Genomic DNA, 24,511 nt, shown 5'->3' on the forward strand with positions numbered 1-24,511 from the left:
TAAATTTATATAGAGCCTATAATATATCAGTCACTGTGCCAAGTCTTTTACAAATATAATTTTCTTTGATCCTCACAACTCACTCAGGTCTTTCTGCCCTAGATCCAGTGTTCTATCCCATGTGTTTCCTAATATTGTGTGGAAGAATTGAAAAGATTGAAAAGGCATGGTTGTGTTATATCAACACAGATAAAGGGAGTGCCTACATAGAGGAAGTTATAAGTATATTAACATGCAGGTATAGAAATATTGTTTAAAAGTGTTGTGCCCTTTTGTCCTGATAGAGTGCCTAAATCCTTCTAAAATACTTCTGGGGTAGCTACATGGCAAAATGGATAGAACATCAGCCCTGCAGTCAGGAGATCCTGAGTTCAAATCCAGCCTGAGAAACTTAGTAACTGTGTGACTTTGGACCAGTCACTCAGCACCAAGTGCCACAAAAATAAATAAAATACCTACTTCCTGGAGCTCTCTTAAGCACTAAAAATATGGCCAGTTATTTCCAACTGTGATGAAAATATGTTGAATGTATACTGTTCTAAACTGTAGCATTCTCAGCCTGAATCTTCTTTGTATATAGAGACCTGTGAACTCCATTTCAAATGAAGCACATTTATAGAAGTGTTTGAGGATCTGGGGAAGGATTAGTTATTTATTCATTCATTAGATCCAGCTTATCCACAAACAGAGTAGCTAGGTGGCACAGGGGATAAAATACTAGGCTTGCAATCAAGAAAACTCTTCCTGCATTAAAATCCAGGCTCAAACACTTACTAGCTATGTGACCCTAGGCATGTTACTTAATCCTATTTGCCTCAATTTCTTACTCTGTAAAATGAGTTGAAGAAAAAAAAATCTTTGGCAAGAATATCCCAAATGAGTTCACAGCCAGACATGACTGAATAATAACCAAAATGATAAACATAAATATGGTTCCAGTACTAAAACAATAAAAGTTTCTAATAGAATTCATTTTCTTAGTTGGAATCAAACAAATACTTAGAAATAAAGTGGGAAACTTAAGTGAAAAAAATGACTAAAAACTAAATTGTGGTTAAAAGCCATTACTTTCCTATGGCAAATCTAATTTATTCTCTGCTAAAACATTTGCAGTTGTGTAGACACAAAGTCAAAAATTTTCTCAATTTAAAAGCTGATAGATATTTAAAAAATAGCAAAACTCCCAGAAACTCATAAGTTGTGAAGTATTTTTCATCTGCATTCTCCAAGTATTGATTTGGTTAACTTTGACATTTACAGTCATCCTAATTACATAATAATTTACAGACAAATATGTTACCTTACCATGCTAATAATATTTTCTTCTCACAAGAAAGTGAGATGCTTTTAAGAATCCTCTTCACAAATCAAAAGGAGAAAATGATTAAGTAGGATATGCTCTCAATTAGCTTTTTCTTTCTTTCAAAAATGTTTTCTAAGCTCTCCATCTTTCTGAAAATAATAGCAACATATGAATAATTCCATTCGAGGAAGCTTTCCTTTCATATGGCATTGATTTTCAAATGGACTTAATTGCTTTTTACAAGATGTCAAAGACAACTGATATCTCCAGTAATTAGTTCTTGATTTATATAAAGTCAAGAGTTTCAGACATGTTTGATGCTTAGCAGTGAAAATTCTTGCTTTCAGATCTGAATTGGTCTTTGTAAAATATTTGAGTATATTAGATATAGAATCACAGATTTAGAGCTGGCAAAAGGACTTAGAGATCATCTAGTCTAACCTTATTTTATAGAGGGAGCAACTGAAATATTAAATAACTTTCTATTAGTGTTTCATTCTTTTGGATTCATATTGCCAGCACTTAACCACAGTGCTTAGCACATAGTAGATAGGTATTTAATAAATGCTTGTTGATTAATGAATCCTCTGTATAAAATCACAAAGGTTCTCAGTATCAAATGCAGCATAAAAACTAAAGCTCTCCATCTGCTCATAGTTTCTGCCATATGACCCAGTCTACTTACTTGTTTCTTTTTATATAGTATGGTATATTTTTATATCATTTGTGGGTGGCAAACTGTCCCAGCACATTTACAACCACCATACGCCTTTCCATTGCCCTTTGAGTTTCTTATAACTTTTTTAATCTTTGGAGATCATGGCTTGACATGATTTATAGTTTGGAGGGAACTTATTTTATTCAATATGATTTACTCATTTTATCATTGAGGAAATTGGCCCATAGAATTTAACTGGTATGTCTATGGCTACTAAGGTAATAAATGGTAGAGTTAGGATTTAAATCCAGCTTCTCTGACTCCAAATCTAGCATTCCTTTTATGACACTATACTGCCTCTAACAATAAAGTCTTGAAGAATGAACTGCTATAGATAACATTTCCTTGGGTGGAGCATCCTAGATAGTATTAAGGATTTCCCCAACCAATTTACCTAATTGTCAGACCCACTCTTTCAGTCATACTATGTGCATATACATGTGTATTAGAGATATACTATTCATATGTGCTAACATTCAACGGTACTTGGATACTCAGACAAATAAGCCCACTTGGCACAGAAAACTAAAAGACACTAATGTAGGAGGCAGCATGGTCCAGTGGCGAGAGAGCAAGCTTCAGATAGGATGATCTAAATTCAAGCCCTATCTCTGACCCATGTTGGTTATAGGGCTTCTATAGTAAGTTGTTTTATCTCTGAGCGACTCCAATAAACTTTCTAAGACTTTGAATTACAGAACCTTTATTGAATTTCATTGATAGATGGAGTTCCCTCACGAGGAACTCCAAAAACATATGAAATAATAAGCCTAGCCAAAGTAAAGCAAAAATAATAGCGTCAATTAAAAAACTTTCCATTTCGACACTAACATATTGTTTGTGGAGTGGTAAACTGATCCAATCATTCTAGAGAACACTTTGGAACTATACCCAAAGGGCTATAAAAATGTATGGACCCATTGCCCCAGCAATACTATTACTAAATCTGTATCCCAAAGAGACCAAAAGAAAAGGACTTATGCATTCAAAAATATTTGTAGCAGCTCTTTTGTGTGGTGACAAAGAATTGAAAGTTGAAGGATGCCCATCAATTGAGGAATGATTGAACAAGTCCCGGTGTATGGTTATGATGGAATATTATTGTGCTGTAAGAAACAAAACAAGTCTGGGAATACTTGTATGAATTAGTACAAAGGAAAGTGAGCATAATGAGAAGAAATTGTACAGACTAACAGTAATATTGTAACAATGATCCATTGTGAATGACTTAGCTATTTTCAGCAACACATTGGCCCAAAACAATTCTGAAGTAGTTTTGATGAAAAATGCTATCCACTTCCAGAGAGAAAACTGATGAACTCTGAATATATGTATTTATTTTCATTTTTTGCCTTTATAGGGTTAAAATATTAAAATATTATGTTATTGTTATTTATATATAAAGCTTTTTATTTTCAAAACATATGCATGGATAATTTGACAGCATTGACCTTTGCATAACTTTGTGTTTCCGATTTTCCTCTCCTTGCCTCTACCCCCTCCTTCAGATGGCAAACAATTCAATATATGTTAAGCATGTTAAAATATATGTTAAATCCAATATGTATAAACATATTTATACAATTCTCTTGCTGCACAAGAGAAATCAGATTTTAAAAAAAGAAAGTAAATGAGTAAGAAAATAAATGCAAGCAAACAACAACAAAAAGAGTAAGAATGCTATGTTGTGATCCACAGTCAGTTCCTCTCTCTGAGTGTAGATGGGTCTCTTCATCACATGTTATTGTTCTATAAGAAATGATGAGCAGGCTGATTTCAAAAAAGCCTGGAAAGACTTGATTCTGTGAAGTGAACAGAACCAAGAGAACATTGTAGACAGAAATAAGAATATTATAAGATGATCAATTGTGATGGACATGGCTTTTCTCAACAACACAATAATCAAGGCAGTTCCAAATCTGGGATGGTAAATGCCATCTGTATCCAGAGAGAGAACTATGGAGACTGAACATTGTATTTTCACTTTTGTTTGTTTGTTTTTTCTTGCTTAACATTTTTCACCTTTTGGTCTAACTTTTCTCATATAACATGACATGCAGAAATAAATATGTTTAAAAGAATTGCACATATTTAAGTTAAGTCAGATTACCTGGTGCCCTGGGGAAGGGGAAGGAAATGGAGAAAGGGAGAAAAATTTGGAACACAAAGTCTTACAAAAATGAATGTTGAAAACTATCTTTAAATATATTTTGGAAAAGTAAAATGCTATTTAAAATTTAAAAAAATATTTTGTGTGATTTCATATGCATAATTAATAGCATATTATTTTCCTTCTCAATGGATGGCAATAGAGCAGAAAGGAGAAAATTCAGAATTCAAAAATTTTAAAAATGAATATTAAAGATTAATAAGTAAATTTATTTTAAGAAATATAATGGGGAAATGTTAAACTAACTAAATAAAAATACAATGCATAATTAAAAAAAACTCTTCCCCTTTCACTACTTGATATTGGTTAAAAGTATTGAGGTTCTAAAGGATTGTTACAAACTCAGATATAATTAAAATAATTTTAACAATGAATGCAGTGAGGGAGAAATAATCATCACACATCATGGACTAATATAGATTTAAGTGTCAACACTCATATTATGCAATATTTGCATCACAAAAGAAGTCTTCTCTTCTGTCCTTATTTTCTAAAGAATATATTCCAGAAAAGTATTTATTAGCTTCTATTCTTTCCAGTGCCTCTGTTATTCCCAGGAGTAGATTTAGACATAAAAGAATATAAATTTTTTTCAGATGACAAGAATTTTTAATTTCTCTATTCTTGGAGCTTAACTAATTAATCAAAACATTATTATCTAAGAGTAATGCAGTACATATCTTAACTCATGAATTCCCCTCTCCTAGGATATGCTTATGATAAGTGTGATATTGACCAAGGTTTCCTGCCATCTAGCTTAGACTAGTTTTTTCCCTAAAAATCAAAGAAGCTATACTAAGATTTTCTTGGTATAGGGTGTTAAGACCCATGGTTTTGGTATGGATTGCTGATTACCTAAAGAATTAAATGAGGCCAGCCCAGGAGGACTCAATATCTTTCAAACTTGGCAGATGTTTCATCTTTGTGAAAATCATCCCAGCCTGCCGTGCTGAGAAGATAAATTTCTTTTTGGAGTTGAGGAGGAATATTTCTATTTGAGTCAGTGTAGTATTCTTTTTTTTAAATTAAAACTTTATTTTCAAAACATATGTATGGATAATTTTTCAACACTGACCCTTGCAAAATTTTGTGTTCCAATTTTCTCTCCCTTTCCCTCACCCCTTCCCCTATATTGAAAGTAATCCAATATATGTTAAACATGGTAGAAATATATGTTCAATGCAATATATGCATACATATTTATACAATTATCTTGCTGCACAAGAAAATCAAATCAAACAGGAAAAAATGAGAAAGAAAAGTTCTGAATCATCTCATTGCGGAAGAGAGCCACCATCCAACAAAATTGATCATTGTATGATCTTGTTTTTGCTGTGTACAATGATCTCTTGGTTCTACTCACTTCACTCAGCACCAGTTCATGTAAGTCTCTCCAGGCCTTTCTGAAATAATTTCTTACAAAACAATAATATTCCATAACATTCACATACCATAATTTATTCAGCCATTCTCCAATTGATGGGCATCCACTCAGCTTCCAGTTTCTTGCTACCACAAGAAGAGATGCCCTTTCCCTCCTTTAAGATCTCTTTGGGATATAACCTCAGTAGAAACACTGATGGGTCAAAGGGTATGCACAGTTTGATAATTATTTGGGCATAGTTACAAATTGCTCTACAGAATGGTTGAATCAATTCACAACTCCTCCAACAATGTATCAGTGTCCCAGTTTTCCCACATCCCCTCCAACATTCATCATTATTTGTTCCTGTCATCTTAGCCAATCTGACAGGTATGTAGTGGTATCTCAGAGTTGTCTTAATTTGCATTTCTCTGATCAGTAGTGATTTAGAGCACCTTTTCATATGACTTGAAATGGTTTTAATTTCTTCATCTGAAAATTGTCTGCTCATATCCTTTGATCATTTATCAATTGGAGAATGGCTTGAATTTTTATATATTTGAGTCAATTCTCTATATATTTTAGAAATGAGGTCTTTATCAGAATCCTTAAATGTAAAAATGTTTTCCCAGTTTATTGCTTCCCTTGTAATCTTGTTTGCATTAGTTTTGTTTGTACAAAAATTTTTTAACTTAATATAATCAAAATTATCTAGTTGGTGTTGAATAATGATCTTTTCCCTCTGAATTCCTATAGTAGTTTCCATTTTACTAGTCTTTGGCCACTTATGATATCACTTTACATAACTTGACAGTTTTCTGATCACCTTGATGATTTAAGAGCAGTGAACCTTTGTTTAGGTCTTTGACTGAATTTCATCTATATGATTGTTTGGCTTGGGTTCTTATGGATTAATACAGGATGAATAGGTAGGTTTGAAATATTGTGAGTCACCCCTTTGTGTTAGATCTATAAAAATATCTTCACTACTAGCTTGTTCTTTTTTTGTCTTCCCCTCCCCCCTTTTCTGAGTTGTGATTACAACTCTTTCAACATGACTACCTATGCAAAATATGAAGTGCTCCAAGAAGTAGAAATCCTAGTTGAACTTAAAAATTAATTTATGCTCGTGTTCCCTATAACAAAATCATAATTCATAAAACTGCAAAAAGACAAATAAATTCCTGGGAGATACCTGTACAGCAGCATATCTCTCAAACCCAAGTGACAATCTTGTCTACCTACCCACCCAGTCCTAAAGATGGTGACCTCTAAGCCCATGAGATTGAAAAGTAAGTGGACAATGGAGGAATAATGAGGATTCTGGGCAAGGATATATCAGAACCAGATCCAACCAACTTTCAGAAGTTAACAAACCCTAAAAAAATTTACTTTATCATTTTGCTGGCTTAATAAAGTGATTGAGAGTTTTATTGATGCAGATTAAATTTAAAGTTTTTAATGCATTCTTTGTTTTCATGGGAATTTGGTTGTTAAACATCTATCACTGGTTTTTGGGGCACCTAAGTTTCTAGAGTCCAAGCATCTATATCCAATCCTGGAGAGACAAGGGAGAGGAAGGTCAAAATGGAAACAATTCCCAACTATATCTCCAAGTAATGGGAGTTCCTGAACCTGACAACTAAAGAGAGAAAGGGAATTACTAAGTAGTTTCAGGCTCAGCCTTACTCTCTAAAAATGCTAAATTCTAGAGCCTAGGAGATCTGGTAGAGACAATACTTCTATAATATCAAAAATTCTGGAAGGCAATGGTCTAAGGCCATTTTTACTGACTACAAACAAGACCTACAAAGCCAGAGGGAAGACATAGTTCTTTTTTAAAATTAAAGGAGTTTATTCTCAGGATGAAAATGAATTTAATTTAGACCAGAGATATATTCATGTAGACAAAGCAAAAAACAATATAGTAATTCCAAAGTAAATCCTCCAAAATCAGAGTGATTTCAGGAATAGTTACTTGGGTTCATAGACACAGCAGAATGATTCAAGCCAAGTTCCATAGCAATCTTCCTACCAAGACCATTGGACAGAAAATCCAGCAAATAGTACATTCATTAAGGGTCTAGAATATTACCCAAAAAACCCTATAAATAAAAGTACATATTATGGTATGTACATTTTATTTTAAATTACTTTTAAAAATAGATATTCTTCAATGTCAATTTATATAATGATTTTTAAAAATTTTGTTAATATCTTTTATTTTTATATCAACTATATCTTCCAGTATATTCCTACCCCCACCCTGAGAGTTGTTCTTTGTAACACAATATAAAAATGGAAGTGGGGGGGAATTTCACAAAACTGAACTATTTGATTTTGCAGCTATTTTGATTTTGTTGATATTATTCTTTACCTCTATAATGCAAAAGTAATTAGTTTCCTGATTCATCTTACTTCATCTTGTTTCATGTATGTCTTTTCATGCTTTTCTGTATTCATCAATATTTATATTGTAATGGTGATAGGTAAAGTAAGATTTGGCAGAAGGCAAATTTTAGATATTACTGGTAAAATATCAATTTTATCTCCTTCCAAAGGAGACCATCCTTTGGACCTAACCTCCTCCCCTGCCAAAAAGAGTTCTAAAATCTATCTTTTCTCTTACTCTTTTTTTTGTAGAGAAATTTAGAATTTATTTAGAAGGCATGTTATTAAGAATTTTCCAATAATCGTCTCATAAATCTATAATTTCTAATAAGAGAAAAAGATGCTTCCTAGGAATCAGCAGCCTCAGGGTTAATTTTCTAGTCACTCCAAGTTTATTTTCTTTCTGTGATGAATCCAAATCACAGGGTAGAGGCCTGTTTCTGTAGACTATACAGACACCTAAGAATGAAGCAGAATTCAGTAGAAAAGGAAAAAAATATCAATATATATGAGCTATTATGATTTCTTTTGGGCAGCTAAATGGTTTGATGGACAGATTGCTGGGCCTCAAGTCAGAAAGACTTCTCTTCCTGAGTTCAAATCTGGCCTCAGAGATTTACTAGTTGTGGTCCTGGGCAAGCATTTTAACCCTCAGTTTCCTCATCTGTAAAATGAACTAAAAAGAAAATGGCAAGCCACTCCACTCACTATATTGGCCAATAAAACTTCAAAGGGTCATGAGGAGTCTAACATGGCTAAAAAATGACTGAACAACAACATGAGGTTTTTTGATGAGTTTTTGTGGGTCTCGCATTTTCTATAAGATAAAAGTTATCTTATACTCAACATACCTTTTTACCTTGAATAGGAGCATTTAGATATTATTTATTACCCTCATTACAGTTAGGACACTGAGGCAAACAGATGGCTTCCCTAAGGCCACACAGCTAATAAGTTTCTGAGGATAGATTTGGACACAGATCTGGCACTCTACCCATCATACCACCCAAGTACCAATACATATACAATATATTGAGTGATCCAGGAAGTAAGATGGTGGCAATAAAAATTTAATTTAAAATCATGCCATTTTTATAACAGACTTTCCATATCTGATTGCTGTCCCAAATAATGTAATTGTATTTCGGATAATCAGGTGAGTCAATATGATATAGAGAGAAGTATGTTTGGCTTAACCAGAGATGTGATTCAAATTCTTGCTCTAATGTTTACTATTTGTTTCTTTTCTTATACCTGCAGCTTATCCTACAGGATTATTGTTGAGAAATTGTCTTGCAAACCTAAACATATTATGTAAGTATTAGTATTATAGCAGGTAAAATTATGCACATATCTATATCATCCATTTTTTCCAATTTTTCTTAGTTGTTAGCATTTTTGGATCATAAATGATGTAGGACAATTTTGGATTCTAGTAAAATAAGAGATGACCACAAAAACAAAGTGAAATGGAGGATATAGGCATTTACAGATAATTCAAACAATAATCCAGTGTTTGTTCAATTGAGATTTTTTGTTAAGAATGATATAAGGATAGAAAGATCCAAATTGTGCAAATAATTATCTCAGTTTTCTATTTTGCTTTGCTAATGGAAGTTTGATCCATGAAAGTTTTTGAAGGAAACAAATTGAAGTCAAAATGAAGTAATCTGGTAATATTATACTCTCTTCTTATTAATAAGAGTAAAAATCTTCAAAAATCTAAGATAGTGTTTTACATTCTGTAAAGGAGGAATATTCTAAACTGCTCCTTAACCAAAGCAAGAAGTGTGCTGGCAGATATCTTAATTTTCTGATTCAAAACAAGGTTTTTAGGATTTCAAGTACTTAAATTATGATTTTTCTCAGTTACATAATTATAGGATTAAAACCAGCTGATTATGGCAAAATCCCTTCTTGTTGGGTATATTCATTTACAAACTCCATTGATAAAAGAGCTCCTTACTTGGTATTGTGCGTATCAATGGTATGGAAGAGCTTGTGCAGTTCTTCCCCACTCAGAACACCATCTGCAAAATAGGCTTTGAATTCTTCAAAGGACAACTTCCCATCATCTGAAATGACATAAACAAATACAAGTAAATTCAAATCAATGCAACAAACATTCATTAGATGCTGTACTACACATGAGGCATTGTGCTAGGTGCTGGAAATTTAAAGATAAATAGCCACCTGGGACCTGACCTCAGGAAGCTTACAATAAAGAAGAATAGAAAATAGCTATGAATAGTGTGAAAAACTTTTTAAAACTAGTTAGAACCATACTTTTAAAAATCAGACTCTTAAATATCAGGTTTAGAAGTTTCTATTCTATCTCATAAACAATAGGAATCCACTTAGCTTCTATGACCTTAAACTAAAATGTAGAGTATGTGTATGTGTACAATGGCTTCCACTGAGCAATGCTCCTAAATCTCAAAAGTATTATTTAATTCCCTTTATTTTGTATATTTTGATGCTATAATGAGAAGCAACATCACTAAGAACATCTGTGACAAGTATTTATTGTTGGTACGATAAATATTGGAACTTAGTATAATGTTCTTCTGTTATTTTGGTTTAATTTGGTGGTATACTTCAGTGAGACAATTTAGTCCTTCCACCACACATTACATAGAGAAAAGTTTTAAGTAGTGCCTGCCAATAATTATAACAGCTCACATCTAAACAGTGTTTTCCCATTTTTAAAGCACACAGATGCTTAAATAACCCCATTCTTTCATGAATGACTTAAGAAAATGATACTTGAGAGTATATATGTTGAAGGGGAGAATGAGGGAAGATTCAGTTTTTTTTCTTTATGGCTTTATTTTAAAATTTATTATTTTTAGAAAAAAACTTTTGATTTCCAAATTCTCTCCCTTCTTCACCCATTACAAAAGCAAGAAATGTAATATCAATTATACATGTGAACTCATGTAAAACACATTTCCATACTAGCCATGTTGCAAAAAAAGTAATAAAAATAGGATAGAAAATTATGCTTCAGTCTGCATTCACACTCCATCGGTGCTTTCTGTGGAAGTGGATATCATTTTTCATTATAAGTCCTTCAGAAAAGCTAAGTCATTTATAATTGATCATCATACAATATTGCTGATGCTATAATTTTCTGAATTTTGTTTTTATTCTTATTGATATCATCAATTATGCTGATAGTTTTCCTAATATTGAATCAAGCCTGAATTGCTGGTATAAGTCCCATCTGCTCTTAGTGTATTATTTTTGTGATATAATACTGTAATCTCATTGCTAGCATTTTATTTAAAATTTTTACTTCAATATTCATTAGGGAAATTGGTCTGTAATTATCTTTCTCTATTTTTGCTCTTCCTCATTTAGGTATAAAAACCATACTTGTCTAATAAAAGAAATTTGATTGGATTCCTTCTTTACCTATTTTTAAAAATTAATTATTGTATTAGAATTAATTGTTATTTAAATGTTTAGAAGAATTCACTTGTGAATCCCTCTGAGTTCATTGATGGCTTGTTCAATTTCTTTTCTAAAAAAGATAAAAATATTTAAATATTCTATTTCTTCTGTTAGGATAGGTAGTTTATATTTTTGTAAATATTTAACCATTTTACTTTGTTTATTGGATTTATTTGCATATAATTGGGTAAAATAGCTCTTAATAATTGCTTGAACTTCATTTTCATTAGTGGTGTATTTCCCCTTTTATTTTTAATATTGATATTTTGGTTTTTTCTTTCTTTCAAAAATAAAATTAACTCGTTTTTCATCTATTTTACTGTGTTTTTTTTCCTAACAAAAGCAGCTTCTGGTTTTATTAATTCAATATTTTTCCCAGTTTCAATTGTATTTTAGTCTCTGCTTTAATTTTTAGGATTTCCAATTTGGTGTTTAATTGGGGATTTTAAATTTTTTCATTTTAAAGTTTTGTTTTTTTAATAGCATGCTCAATTTATTAATCTGCTTTTTTTCTATTTTATTGATATAAACATTTAGAGATATGAAATTTCCTCAAAGTACAGCTTTGGCTGCATCCCATTAATTTTAGTATGTTGTCTCATCATTGTCATTCTCTTATGAAATTATTGGTTTTTACCAATTTGTTCCTTGCTATATATAGTCTTTAGGATTAGATTATTTAGTTTGAAATAGTTTTTACCCTGTGTTTTCAGGTATCTTTACTAAATGTTGTTAGGTTCTTACTAAGTGCTAATGAGATAATAAGATATTAGGTTCTTACTAAGTGCTAAGTCGGTACTTGACAATTTTCTAGTTCTGGCCTTTCCAGGGAGTTTGACTTGTGAATTCCTGGGGAAGAGCTTGCGTGCTTGGGAGGAGCAAATTCATTGGTTGAAGTGGTTCTTCCCAGAAGCCCTTGCATTATCCCACGCCCATTCTCTGGGAGGATAAAGAGGGCAGCTCTGGAGGAAAAAAGTCAGTCTCTGCTCTAGGCCAGAGTTGAGTCGGCTCTCTGCAGGAAGGGAAGTCACTTCTCTGGACCAGAGTTAACGGCAACTGTCTGGAGACAACAGTTTTCTACAGGAAGAAGAATCTGTCTGAGAGATTTGAATTGACACGGCAGATCTCCTCCCAGAGAGTGATCGGCAGCTTCTGGAGACAACAGCATGTTACAAAATGTAATTTTTATTGCATTATGGTCTGAAAGGACATTTTTTTTTTCTGTTCTGCATTTGGCTGTGAGGTTTTATGCCCTAATACTTAGTTAAATTTTGTCTTGGTACCATGTATAGCTGAAAAAAATGTATAGTTATTTTTATTATCAATCAGTTTTCTCCAAAGGTCTAACATATTTAACTTTTCTAAGATTCTACTTATCTCTTTATGTTCTTTCTTGTTTAGTTAAGGCTGGATTTGTTTAGTTCTGAGAGGGGAAAGTTGAGGTCCTCCACTAGTATAGTTTTACTACTTATTTCGACCTATAACTCATTTAACCTTTGGTGCACATGTGTTTAGTTTAGGTATTATTTCATTGCTTATTATACTTTTTGTAGCTTTCCTGGGTTTCTTTTATAACTAGGTCTATGTTTGCTTTTGTTTTGTCTATCCTGCCTTTGTTTACCTTAACTGAAACATAATAGATTCTCCTTGAAACAACATACAATTGGATTCTGTTTTTTAATCCATTCTTCCATCTTTTGTTGTTTTATGGGTTAGTTTATCCCATTCACATTCACAGTTAGGGTTATTAACTGTATTTTCCTTCATCTTAATTTCCCATTTATCCTTCTCTCTCTGTGGGTCTCTCTCTTTCTCTGTCTCTCTCTTGTCTAAAAGACTGTCTTACTTCTGACCACTGTCTTTCTTAATTTGACCTTCTTTTGATAAACTATTCGGTTTTTTTTTTAGCTCCCTTTCCTCCTTCTTTCCATACCTAATTGAGTGGGTATGTCATTTGCTCTTTGAGCAAATTTGGATGAGAGTGAGATTCAAACAGTTTTTGCTATTACCACCCCCATTTTCATGTCTATTGTAAAAACTTTTACTTGAGCTCCCTCTTTATGAAATGTTTTGCCTCATTCTTGCTCTCTTTTCCCTTCTCCCACTGCATCTTTTTCATCCTTTAATTTATTTTTGAGATCATTCTATCCTAGTCAATTCAAACCCATGCTCTTCTGTGTATACTCCTTCTAAATGTCTTAATAATGACAAAGTTCTTAGTCGTTACAAATATCATCTTCCCACATAGGAATGAAAACAGTTCAATCTATTTGAATCCCTTATGATTTCTCTTTCATGTTTATCTTTTTAGTCAGGGAAGATTTTTAAGGTTTTGCCCATATCTTCTACAGGAGTTGATCTAAGTTACTCTCTCTCTGTATTGAAATTATATAATGTAATGGTCCTTCTCTAGAGTTGGAGAGATCCAGGAGGAGTGACAAGAATTTAGAAATAGAGAAAACAAACATATTCTCCTGTGTAGCCAATGTGAATGTGAGTTCTAGATTAACTGATTAAATATGCTAGAATGCCTGCTTTTCACAAGGGAATCAAACAATAGAGTAGCACACAACTATCCAATCAGGAGGATTTTTGAAGCCAGACTACTTGATATACCAATTATCCTTTGTGAATAAACGTTACCTGAATTTACAGATGCCTGCAACTGCTGAAACCAGTCTAGACCAGCTCAGAGAGAGCAGCAAACATCTTGCTTTCTAACTTATCTGAAGAGCAGCAAATATCCTTCTTTCTGACTTATTGTTTACAGATATCTTCTCTCTAGACCTCTACTCCCCATCTGAATTCCAGAATTTTTGTTTTTCTCCCTTAACCTATGCTTAGCCATAAATATCCCAAATAATCATAAATATTCCAAATAAATACTACCTCTCCTTTTCTCACTCTCCTTTGAAAAGCTGAGAACTTAGTTTCTCTGCTTCAGTTTGCAAGCTTCTTCTCAGGCAATAAATGCTTTTAAAATCTTTGTAAACTGTGATCAGAGCTAAAGCTTATCACATATCCCCCTTTTGGACTTAAGGTTTTTATGTTTTAGCAGTTCACAGGGAGCTTATTTTATTTTATCATCTATAATTAGCAAAGAACAGTAAGCAAAGGTATTATTTGGGGACTTTATTGACTAAAAATTTACATTGGGGTTAATTCCTTATTTGACTATTTTTTGCTTGAGTTTTCTCATATTAACATTATTCCATTAGACATGAAATCATAGCTCAAAAATTACTTTCATATAAGGCAAAGCAGAGGATCTGGGAATTACTTTGAATAGATTTATATATGAAAATTCTATCTCCTTCATTAGGATAGGGAAGCTCCTTTGAGAAAGGGACTATTTTGCTTTTGTCTCTGAATATCTAGTGCCTAGGGTAGTACTTGGCTTAATACATTATCTTTGAATAAGTGATTTTTATAAAAAAATAAATTTAGGCATCCTGTCCAACAATTTTAATGCATCCATCAATGCAAATAAATAATTATATAAATATGGCTTCAGAGATCTAAGCTAGTTTGAAATATAGTTGAGAAATGAAACAAATGGAGAATATCTTCACTAAACCTAAAAAAAAACTCCATAGATTGAACTCATATATTTCATGCAGATATATAGAAAATAAATATGACAATTTTGGGAAACAAGGTAGTAGTAGCTGACATGAGTCATAAAATGTTTCATGTAGAAGGAAGTATTTGAACTAAATCTTAAAGGAAACTGAGATTGAGAATCCAAGAGGTGAATTAAGGAAGAAATTCACTCTCAAGATGAAGGATAAATAATGTAAAGACATGGTGACACCAAGATAAAGTCATGAAACAATGAGGATCAGTTTTTTTTAATAGGTTGGGTCAGGCTATTAAGCATTTTAAATTCTAAACAGAAAATCTTATATTTGTTCTAAGGGAGCCCCTGTAGTTTAATAAACATAGGAGTGATAGGTTTGCACTTGTGATTTAGGAAATCATTATGGCAACTGGATACAGAATGGATTGGAATTGAGTAAAATTTGAACAGGGAAAACAATTAGGAGGTTAGTGCAACAATATGGATGACAGATAAGGAAGGGCCTGGTGTAGTTAAGTATGGGAGCAGAGAGAAGGAGGCATTTGTAAGAGATATTGGGGAGGCATGGAAACTTGATTTTCTTTTTTGTTATTCTATTTTTTTCTTAGCACTAACATAGACAAAACAACTGGTGACTGACTGAATTTATTATTTTTTCCTGAATGTCATGTTTTCTGTAGTGGGTATTATGTAGTAGACCTAGTGCTGGCTCTGAAATCAAAGAACTTGGACTTGCTCATATGCTGCTTCTGACAACTGTAACTTGTGTGACCTCGGGCAAGCTGCTCAATCTTCCACATCTCAGCTTCAACTGCAAAATTGAGATTTTGAATTAGAAGGTCTCTTAGGTCCCTTTCAGATCCAGGTTTGTGATCCTGTGAGCTGATGTTACTTTCCCTACTTCAGGTAAAGAACATTTTCACCAGTCTCTTTTAACCCAGTGGTTCCAGTTGCCATGAATGGAGGCTGAATCTTTTTGCCACATCCTTTTATTTCTGATTTGCATCTCTATACATGCTGCTTCTAAATAGATGAAAATATTCATACTTTGGAGGAGATATAGGGATAGTTTATATACAAATCTGGAACAAATGTAGGTTAAGGATAGGAAAAAAACAAAGATTAAAATTTTTTAACTATTAAAATACATAAGAAAAAAACCAATTTTATCTACTTTATAATGGAAAATAACTACTGTAACAGAGAAATGTTATTTTCATAGTGCCATTAACAGGGACTCAGATTAGCTATTATAGGATCAAGGAGAATGAATACCCTAGGTACTAAGGCTGGATCTTATGACACTACTTTGTAATCATTCTTAAGTTATTTCAGTAACAAAAGATATATAGTTTCAAATAAGATTAAAAGATAACCAATGCCCAGGAGTTTTTCTGGGACTAAAGTAGTTTTTTTTTTTTTTTTTTAAACTGTGATTGGAAAAGAAAGACTACAGATGATTAGAATCCAGCTGTCATGGAGCATTTAAAGATCTTCCTTAAAAGACCAACAGGATTCCTAAAAGTTCTCACATCAGGATGCCATACTTTTTCAACATTTTTTTCCTGTGGTATTTCATTTGATTTTTCTCCCAGAAGAATATTTGTTTTAAATAAAAAAGTAGGTTTTAGAAAGGAAGGAAAAGGGAGAACAGGCACTGTCTTTTGCCTTTCTTTGTGTTCCCAATGCTTAGCACAGTGATAGATTCTTAACAAATGCTTGTTGACTGGCTAACTTTTCTTCTAATGAATTAATGATATAGTTGTTAATTATTTATTTAAAATTGCTTATTTCAGAGGTAGCTCTGAAGTCAGCAAGACCTGAGTTCAAATCTGACCTCAGATACTGAACACTTCCTGTCTGTGTGACCCTAGACAAGTCATTTAACCCCAATTGCCTCACCAAAATAATTTTTAAAAATAATTTATTTCAGATGAATTCAAATTGTATTTTCCTTGTAAGCAGCATGATTAAATTTTGATTGATACCAGGTTGTACATTAGAATAGTAAAATACCATGATGGCTGATTTCCTACAGAATAGAGTATTATTTTTGATTAATATGGATCAATGGTTTTCAGCTTTCTTAGCTTTCAAATCATCATTCAATCAACAAACATTTATTAAGCCCTTAGCATATTCCAGGTACTGTTCAAAGCACAAAGAATAGAGAGACAAAAAGGAAGCCTACCTCTGCTTATCAAGGAACTTACATTCTTCTGTGAGAGAAAAGATAAATGTACATATATGTATATTTTAAAAATCTACAAACTAAATACAACTTAGCTTGAAGAATAGAGAAACTAGCAAGATAATTGCATAAATATGTTTGCATATATTGGATTTAGCATACATTTCTATCATATTTGTGCTTCAGTGTCTCATGAAAAAATTTAAATGTTTTGGTTTTGTAATTATTTTTTCAGGAAGATGCATATTCTGTGCATAATAAAAAAGGATGGTCCTTGCAAATGACACTTTAAATATCATAGTTTAATTTCTCTTTCATTTGGTATTATTACAAATATTAGAGCAGTAATTTCTAATGGAAGTTATTAGAACAATACTCTCAGTAGGAGGTTTAAGTTTGCAATAGTTAACTTCCTAGCAAGCATTTTAATGGATAATCCTTTCAAAACCACTAGCTTTCCTTTAATGTGTTATTTTATAATTTTGAATGATTAAATTTTTAATATTTATCAAAATCATATCAGCATGCAATTATCTATAAAATATTAATATTAATCAAATGTAAAATAAAGAATTCCAGAAACCCACTTATTTCTGTAAACTCATTGAATAAAACTGAGTTTGCTCTCTATCATTGCTGGGGAATATCAAAAGGCTTCCTTGCTATGAAGGCTTGCTATGACTCTACTGGTGGTCTATAATACACATATCTGAAGTGAGTTCTTAAGATAGTTAAGATAGGAAATGGGAAGCACCATTTGTTGGCTCACATGGTGAGTAGGCAGACAGAAATAAGGGAAAGCTGACCAGATGAAATATTGGGATGAAGGATATGCTAATCCACTAATACAAGAAAGTTGGAATGCTAAAGAATTTGCTTTGGCTATATATTTATAGTAGTTCATTTAGCTTGGGTATATTTATATGCCAATCTTGGTGATGAAATGATTTACTAGAGGAAAAATTTGGAGTTGAGGCCGAACTTAAATTCTAACGAATAGTTTAGGAATGTTTAGTGAAGTATAGTTTCTATACTATCTTCAATTTAAGGTTAACAAGGGTATGGAATTGTCACGGCTAATTCTGTTATCTAGTTTTTAGTTGTTTGTGACAATGTGTTTTTGTCATTCAGTTGCATTCAGTTGTATCCCATTTGGAGTTTTCTTGTCAAAGATACTGAGTTAATTTGCTATTTCCTTCTCCAGCTCATTTTATAGATGAGGAAACTGAGGCAAACAGGAGTAAGTGACTTACCAGGGTCACACAACTAGTTAATGTTTGAGACCAGATTTTAACTCAGGAAAAATTTTTCTGACTCCAGGCCTGACATACTATCCACTAAGCCACCTAGTTGTTCTTTGTGCTGGTGGAATTTAAAGACAAAAAGTAAAGGGAGTATAGAATATATTCATAGAAGAAATAAGCATGTAAGATGTATCCAAGTTTCATCAAATTAATTCATGTATGTAACCCTATTATAAGGGTTTATGAAGCATTTTCTTTACAATTTTGTAAGAAAGGAAGGATTATTACAATAGCCTGCTGGTTGGTTTGCCTACCTCATTGGTTTTCTGTTCTAGCCTATCCCTTATCCAGGTGTCAAAGTAATCTTAAAATGTAGGTTTGACCATGTCATCCTTCCACTCCCACTTTATTAAATTCTAGTGACTTCATATCACCTCTAAGATCAAAAATAAATTTTCTATTTGACAATCAAAGCCTCTAATAACCATTGTCTACAGCCATGGAAGGTAGGGAATACCTAATCTTCTTTCACCTCAATCTATACTCTACCACGTACTCTGTATTCCAATGACTTTAGCTTCTTTGCTTTTCCTCAATGTTCCTCCTGTTTATTCCATCTCCTAACTCTGACATTTCCTCTGACTGTTCTTCATGCCTAGAATGTTCTTCCTCATCATCTCTAATCTACATTTTGGCTTACTTAAAGACCTAACTAAAATTTCAGAAAGCTTTTCCTGATCCCCTTTAATTATAATGGCTTTCTTTTATAGATTATCTCCAATTTGTTCTGTATATTTTTATGTAAGTGCTTGTATGTTTTCTTTCATATTAAACTGTGGGCTTGCTGTGAGCAAAGACTGTCTTTTGCCTTTTTTATATTTCTAACATTTAGCGCAGTGGATGCACATGCAGGTAACTGATAAATGTTTATTAATTGACTGAAGGGAAATTGATAGAAGGAAATGCAAGTATTACCATCAGACATCTTAGGTATCACCTTGGGTAGATTTTGGGATGGGGAGTCAGGAAGATCCGAATTTGAGTCTTGCCTCAGTCATACTTACCAGCTGGGTAATTCTACACATTTGTATTTATTCTATATCTTGGATACCAAACCCTTATCCGAGAAATTTGATACAAAGATTTCCCTCCCCCAGATTTCCACAGAACAATTTTCTTAGTGCATTAATTTTGTCTGTTTGGAAGTTTTTCTTTTTCAAATAATCTATTTTACTGTTGGCAATTACCTCCAATTCGTGTTTAATACCTCTCCTAGGACAATTTGGAACTAACCAAAGGCAATAAAACTGTGCGAGCCCTAGCTGTGTAATTTTAAAAAGTTATATAAATCCTCTCAGCTCTGTATCCTAATCTGAAAATGAAAATAACAATAACACCTATGACAGATAGTGGTTGTGAGAATCAAATGAGCTAACATATCATGTGCAAAGTGCTTTGCAAACCTTAAAGTATTGTATAAATGGTAACTATTATTAGAAATGAAGACATTGAGGCTTTGAAAAGTTAAATGAGTTGTCCATGATCACATGATGTGTTAATATGAGAAGTAGGATTCAAGCTAATAATTTGTGATTACAATGTTCTTGCCTTTTCTACCATATTATACTGTCTCTAATGATACTCTTTTGCCTTTTTTTTCCTGAGACAATTGGGGTTAAGTGACTTACCCAGGGTCACACAGCTAGGAAATATTAAGTGTCTGAGGTCAAATTTGAACTCAGGTCCTCCTGATTTCAGGATTGGTGTTTAGCTGTCCCTCCTTTGCCTTTTTTAATAGTCCAAGGAGTTCCTTTTGTAGGTCCACACAGCAGGAATTGTTCAAGGTGAGAAGAGTCATAATTGAAGGAAGATTAAGCATGAATATGATATGACAAAAGATCAAGAAAATCTTGACCTAAAAGAAACCATATTTCAAAGAGTGGTAGATTTCTCTGATTTCTTTTTCCTTTAGAGTGAAGAAGAGTAGAATTTTTTGCTAATCCATTTACTATGACTTTCAAAGTTTATTATGTCTGAGAGAACCAGGGGTCTATCTTTAAGCAGGCGCTCCTGAGAAATACCCACTTTTTCTTTCAGGACATTTATGTTACTAACAGAGAGCCTTCAATTTACTAGTGAGCTATTATGAGAAGTGATCTTTCTTCAGGGCTTCAACTCAGAATACAGTGCACAGAGCATAGAGTTCAAATCCAGTCTAAGATATTTACTAGCTATGTGATCATGCACAAGCCATTTCATCTCTATTTGCCTCAGTTTCCTGAACTGTAAAATCAGGATAATAATAGCACTTATCTCTCACAATTTTTTAAAGAATAAAATGAGATAGGACCTGTAAAATGTTTAGCAAAGTACTTAGCACATATTAGTTATTTAATACTTCCTTCTTTTTTTCCTTCTCCTTTTACAAATTTGACCATAACTGATGATTATTTGTCCTGTTTATCTACATTTAAAAAAAAAACAACTTTTAAATCAACCATAACAATTTCAACTTAGGGCTACAAATAAATATTTAAACTCAGCCAAAAATCATCAATATAATTTACCCATGGTTTCAATAATGATTTTAAAAGATATTCAAAAATGATTAATATGCATGTTACAGAGTCAATAACCAGAGTTAATTTACAGATTTAATGATTCACCCACAAAACTATAAGAAGTATACCTTGCCAAATTAGATAGAAAAACAATAAAATTCATTTGAGAAAACAAAAGATATAGAATATCAAGAGAAAGAGTGTCAAATGTAGAAAATGAAGGGGGCAAAACCTTTTATGGACCTCAGACTATATATTAATAATCATCAAAATCATTTCAATGACTTAGTGTTCAGTTAACTTGAAAATGTATGACCTAGGAAATAAACTCCCTATTTAATATGGATTTCTAGGAAAATCAGAAAGCAATATGGCAGAATTGGGATTAGATTAATATCTTATAATAAATTCAAGAGGTACACATAAAAATCTGAATATTAAATATCAAGATTTTTTAAATTTCAAGAAAGGCAGGTCATATATTGTATACCACAGGTATGAATAAGGGATGAATTCTTAACCAAACAAGGAATGGCGGTGTTTACAAAAAAACAATATGATATCCCAAAGTGTCATGGAACTCCTTTTCCCCTCGCATTTTGATGCACAAGCAATTTCAATTCTATTATTTCAACTCCAAAAGCTCATGAGCATATTTATGGAGTACTGGCAAACCGATTTGGACATGAATTTCCTGTTTATCTCTTAAAGCTGATTAGCAAAGATATGTAAAGCTAACAAATTTCACAGTTTTCTACTTTTGGCAGAAAAGCAACACTTTTAGGGTGTGAAAACTACTTTTGCATTTTGAAAAAAAAAACATTAAGGAGAAAAAGGAAAATGTTTTCTTTTTTTCTCTGAAAATATGTTTTGTTTGACTTTTTGGAAGCCAGTTTTACTGTCAGAATTTGTGTTTATGTTTTTTTTTCCCTTTCTTGCTTTGCACTAGTGACTTGTTTTTCAAAAAGATTCTTAAGACATGATTTCATGGAATATATATGTTTTATATTGGTTATATCTACTATTATTGGAAAATCTGCTGGAAGTACAGAAACAGATATTCAAGTTCAATTGGCAGCATCCAAATAGTATTAGAATGGATGCTTCAGAGGTTTGTCAAAACTTTCTCCCCAATCTGGTGCACTCTCTCTTAAAAAGGTCAGACACGCCCAGGACTTAGACAATATCCATTCATTAATCAATGAAAATATTTATTAAATATCTACTTTGCACTAGACCCTGTGCTGATACAACCTATAATGACAACAGAAAGGGAAAAGAATGAATGTCAAATGTCACTTTTATCATTCTATATGTTTTGTCTAAGCCATCACCTCTCCTGCATATACTTCTCTGGTTTCCATTATATTTGCTCTCTCATCATTTTATACCATCACATTCTTGCTCATTGGCCAAATATATCAAACTACATATGCCAGACCATTTTGTACTCTTTGGGATGGTTAAATGCTTTGATAGAAATGTCGAATTAATCACTTCACACATAAGTTACTATTAAAAACATGGGAATTTCAGAGAAAACTCTAACCCACAATAAATAGTCATTGTCTATAGTGCTCTCTGCCTCCCAACCCCATACTACAGCAATTTCTTGATGCAATAAATCACTGTTAAGTTTTTTTGTGTGATAAACTATTGGTATCTAAGTTTTCTTAATTTTCAAAAATAGATTGTTGATTTAAAAGTGAAAAACTGTGAGATAAATTTCTTCTAGTATATTGCTGAACCTTATTTTCCAGGCTCAATTCATTAATTTTCATCTAATTCAAGGACATATGAAAATGTGTTGGGCTTGCTTAGACTTTCAAGACAGTTATTTCATTTTACTCTTCAGCTGCAGCTAATCATAGAGGTACATTAGATGTTAGAAGGGACCTTAAAAATCTACTAAACCATCTCTTTTGAAACAAAAACAAATACTTTAAATTTTTTTCCTCTCTTTTTAGCTATAATGTATAATAGCAACTTATTTCTGAAAAACATGATTAATTTACCCATGCAAAAGTATTTTTATGATTAAAATGGTCTTAGAACACCCAAATATTAAAGTAGCTCATAAAATACAATCATTTTATTATAGTTGGCCAAAATAATTTCTTGATCACAAATGAGACCTTTAATGTGAAAAATTAATTCTTCTAGATTACAAAAAGGATAAAATGCATATTTCTGCTTCAGGATTTTTATTCATTATGGAGAGCTGAGGTGAGTCAGATCTCTTATTGTCTGTTACAAGAGAACCGGTTAGCACCATGGACAGGGATTGACATTTAAGAAGGAAAGATATCTGATTCAGCACTAATACAGTGGATAGTACCAAAGTCTTGGCATGTGGCTGCAGAATTATCTTTTACAGACTTTCTTAAATTAATAAGAATAATAAGAATGACATTTATAGCAAATAAAGAAATGGAGAACCATGGCCATTTTTGCATTATGTCAAACAAATGAAGTAATTATTCTATCAGATATAATTGATAGGCATTTGTAAAAGTTTCTATGCATAAAGCCCATACCCTCTAACCAACTATTGATATGACTAGTGGAAACTCATTTGCCACCATGACCTCTTATATCTCTTAGCTTAGCATCTTTATTCTGACTTCAATTTTACATTACACTGTGACTAGTGACTTTAATCTTCACTTTTGCTCTTTGCTTGTTTTTATGCTTTTCTAATATTTAATCACAGGTGATTTCCATCATTTGTTTTATTTTTTAAGTTATATTGATGCTTTTTTTCCCCCAAAGGCTGCGGTTAAGTGACTTGCCCAGGGTCACACAGCTAGGAAGTGTTAAGTGTCTGAGACCAGATTTGAACTCAGGTCCTCCTGAATTCAGGGCTGGTGCTCTATCCACTGCACCACCTAGCTGCCCCCATGCTTTTTGTTTTTATATCCCCTTTTGAATATGTTTTTTCCTCCATACCTACTTGATGAATCCTATGAGCTTTCTTTCATAAAGATATGTAAAAGGCAATAACATAAGTAATTAAATAAAAGGAACAATTCAGCAAAATAAACCTGTTGGACATTCTATGTTTGATAGATATATGATATTTCATATCTCCATCTCTTCAACAAAAGGTTTTCCTATTTGTATTCTAGTTTTGAACACAATGTTCAGTTTAGCTTTGTTGTTCTTTCTGTTTAATTGTTGTAATTATTGTATATACAGTACCAGTTTACTTCAGTGCATCATTTTATATATTTTTTTATGCCTCCTAGAACTCCTTATATTCATCATTTCATAATACTTTATTTATCCATTCCAATTGATGGACACCAGTTTTTCTATTCCCAGAAAAAAATTTCTAAAAATATTTTGCTCTATGTGTGATGTTTCTTCTACCTTGACCTCATTGGGATATAAATTTAGCAGGGAGCTATCTCCCTCATGTATTTTGTCAAATCACACTCCTGACATTATTTGAGGAATGAAGATAGGGCTCATCACAAAATCATATCTCCATTTAACATTCCTATAAGGGTTGTTTTCAACCTTTTTCTCCTT

The 24,511-nt window shown here is 32.5% G+C and overlaps 1 protein-coding gene across 5 annotated transcripts in view; it reads right to left on the minus strand.

Annotated features, from left to right (window-relative positions):
* The window catches only part of NECAB1 (N-terminal EF-hand calcium binding protein 1), a 199,655-nt gene that overhangs the window by 161,998 nt on the left and 13,146 nt on the right, over positions 1-24,511 (minus strand). For all 5 annotated transcript variants that reach the window (XM_074269811.1, XM_074269801.1, XM_074269831.1 and 2 more), the window contains one exon: positions 9,912-10,020. In XM_074269811.1, the coding sequence (XP_074125912.1) occupies positions 9,912-10,020 (109 nt within the window). The remainder of the gene's footprint in view (positions 1-9,911; positions 10,021-24,511) is intronic.

Source organism: Sminthopsis crassicaudata, chromosome 1 (genome assembly GCF_048593235.1).
Source record: "Sminthopsis crassicaudata isolate SCR6 chromosome 1, ASM4859323v1, whole genome shotgun sequence".
Lineage (NCBI taxonomy): Eukaryota > Metazoa > Chordata > Mammalia > Dasyuromorphia > Dasyuridae > Sminthopsis > Sminthopsis crassicaudata.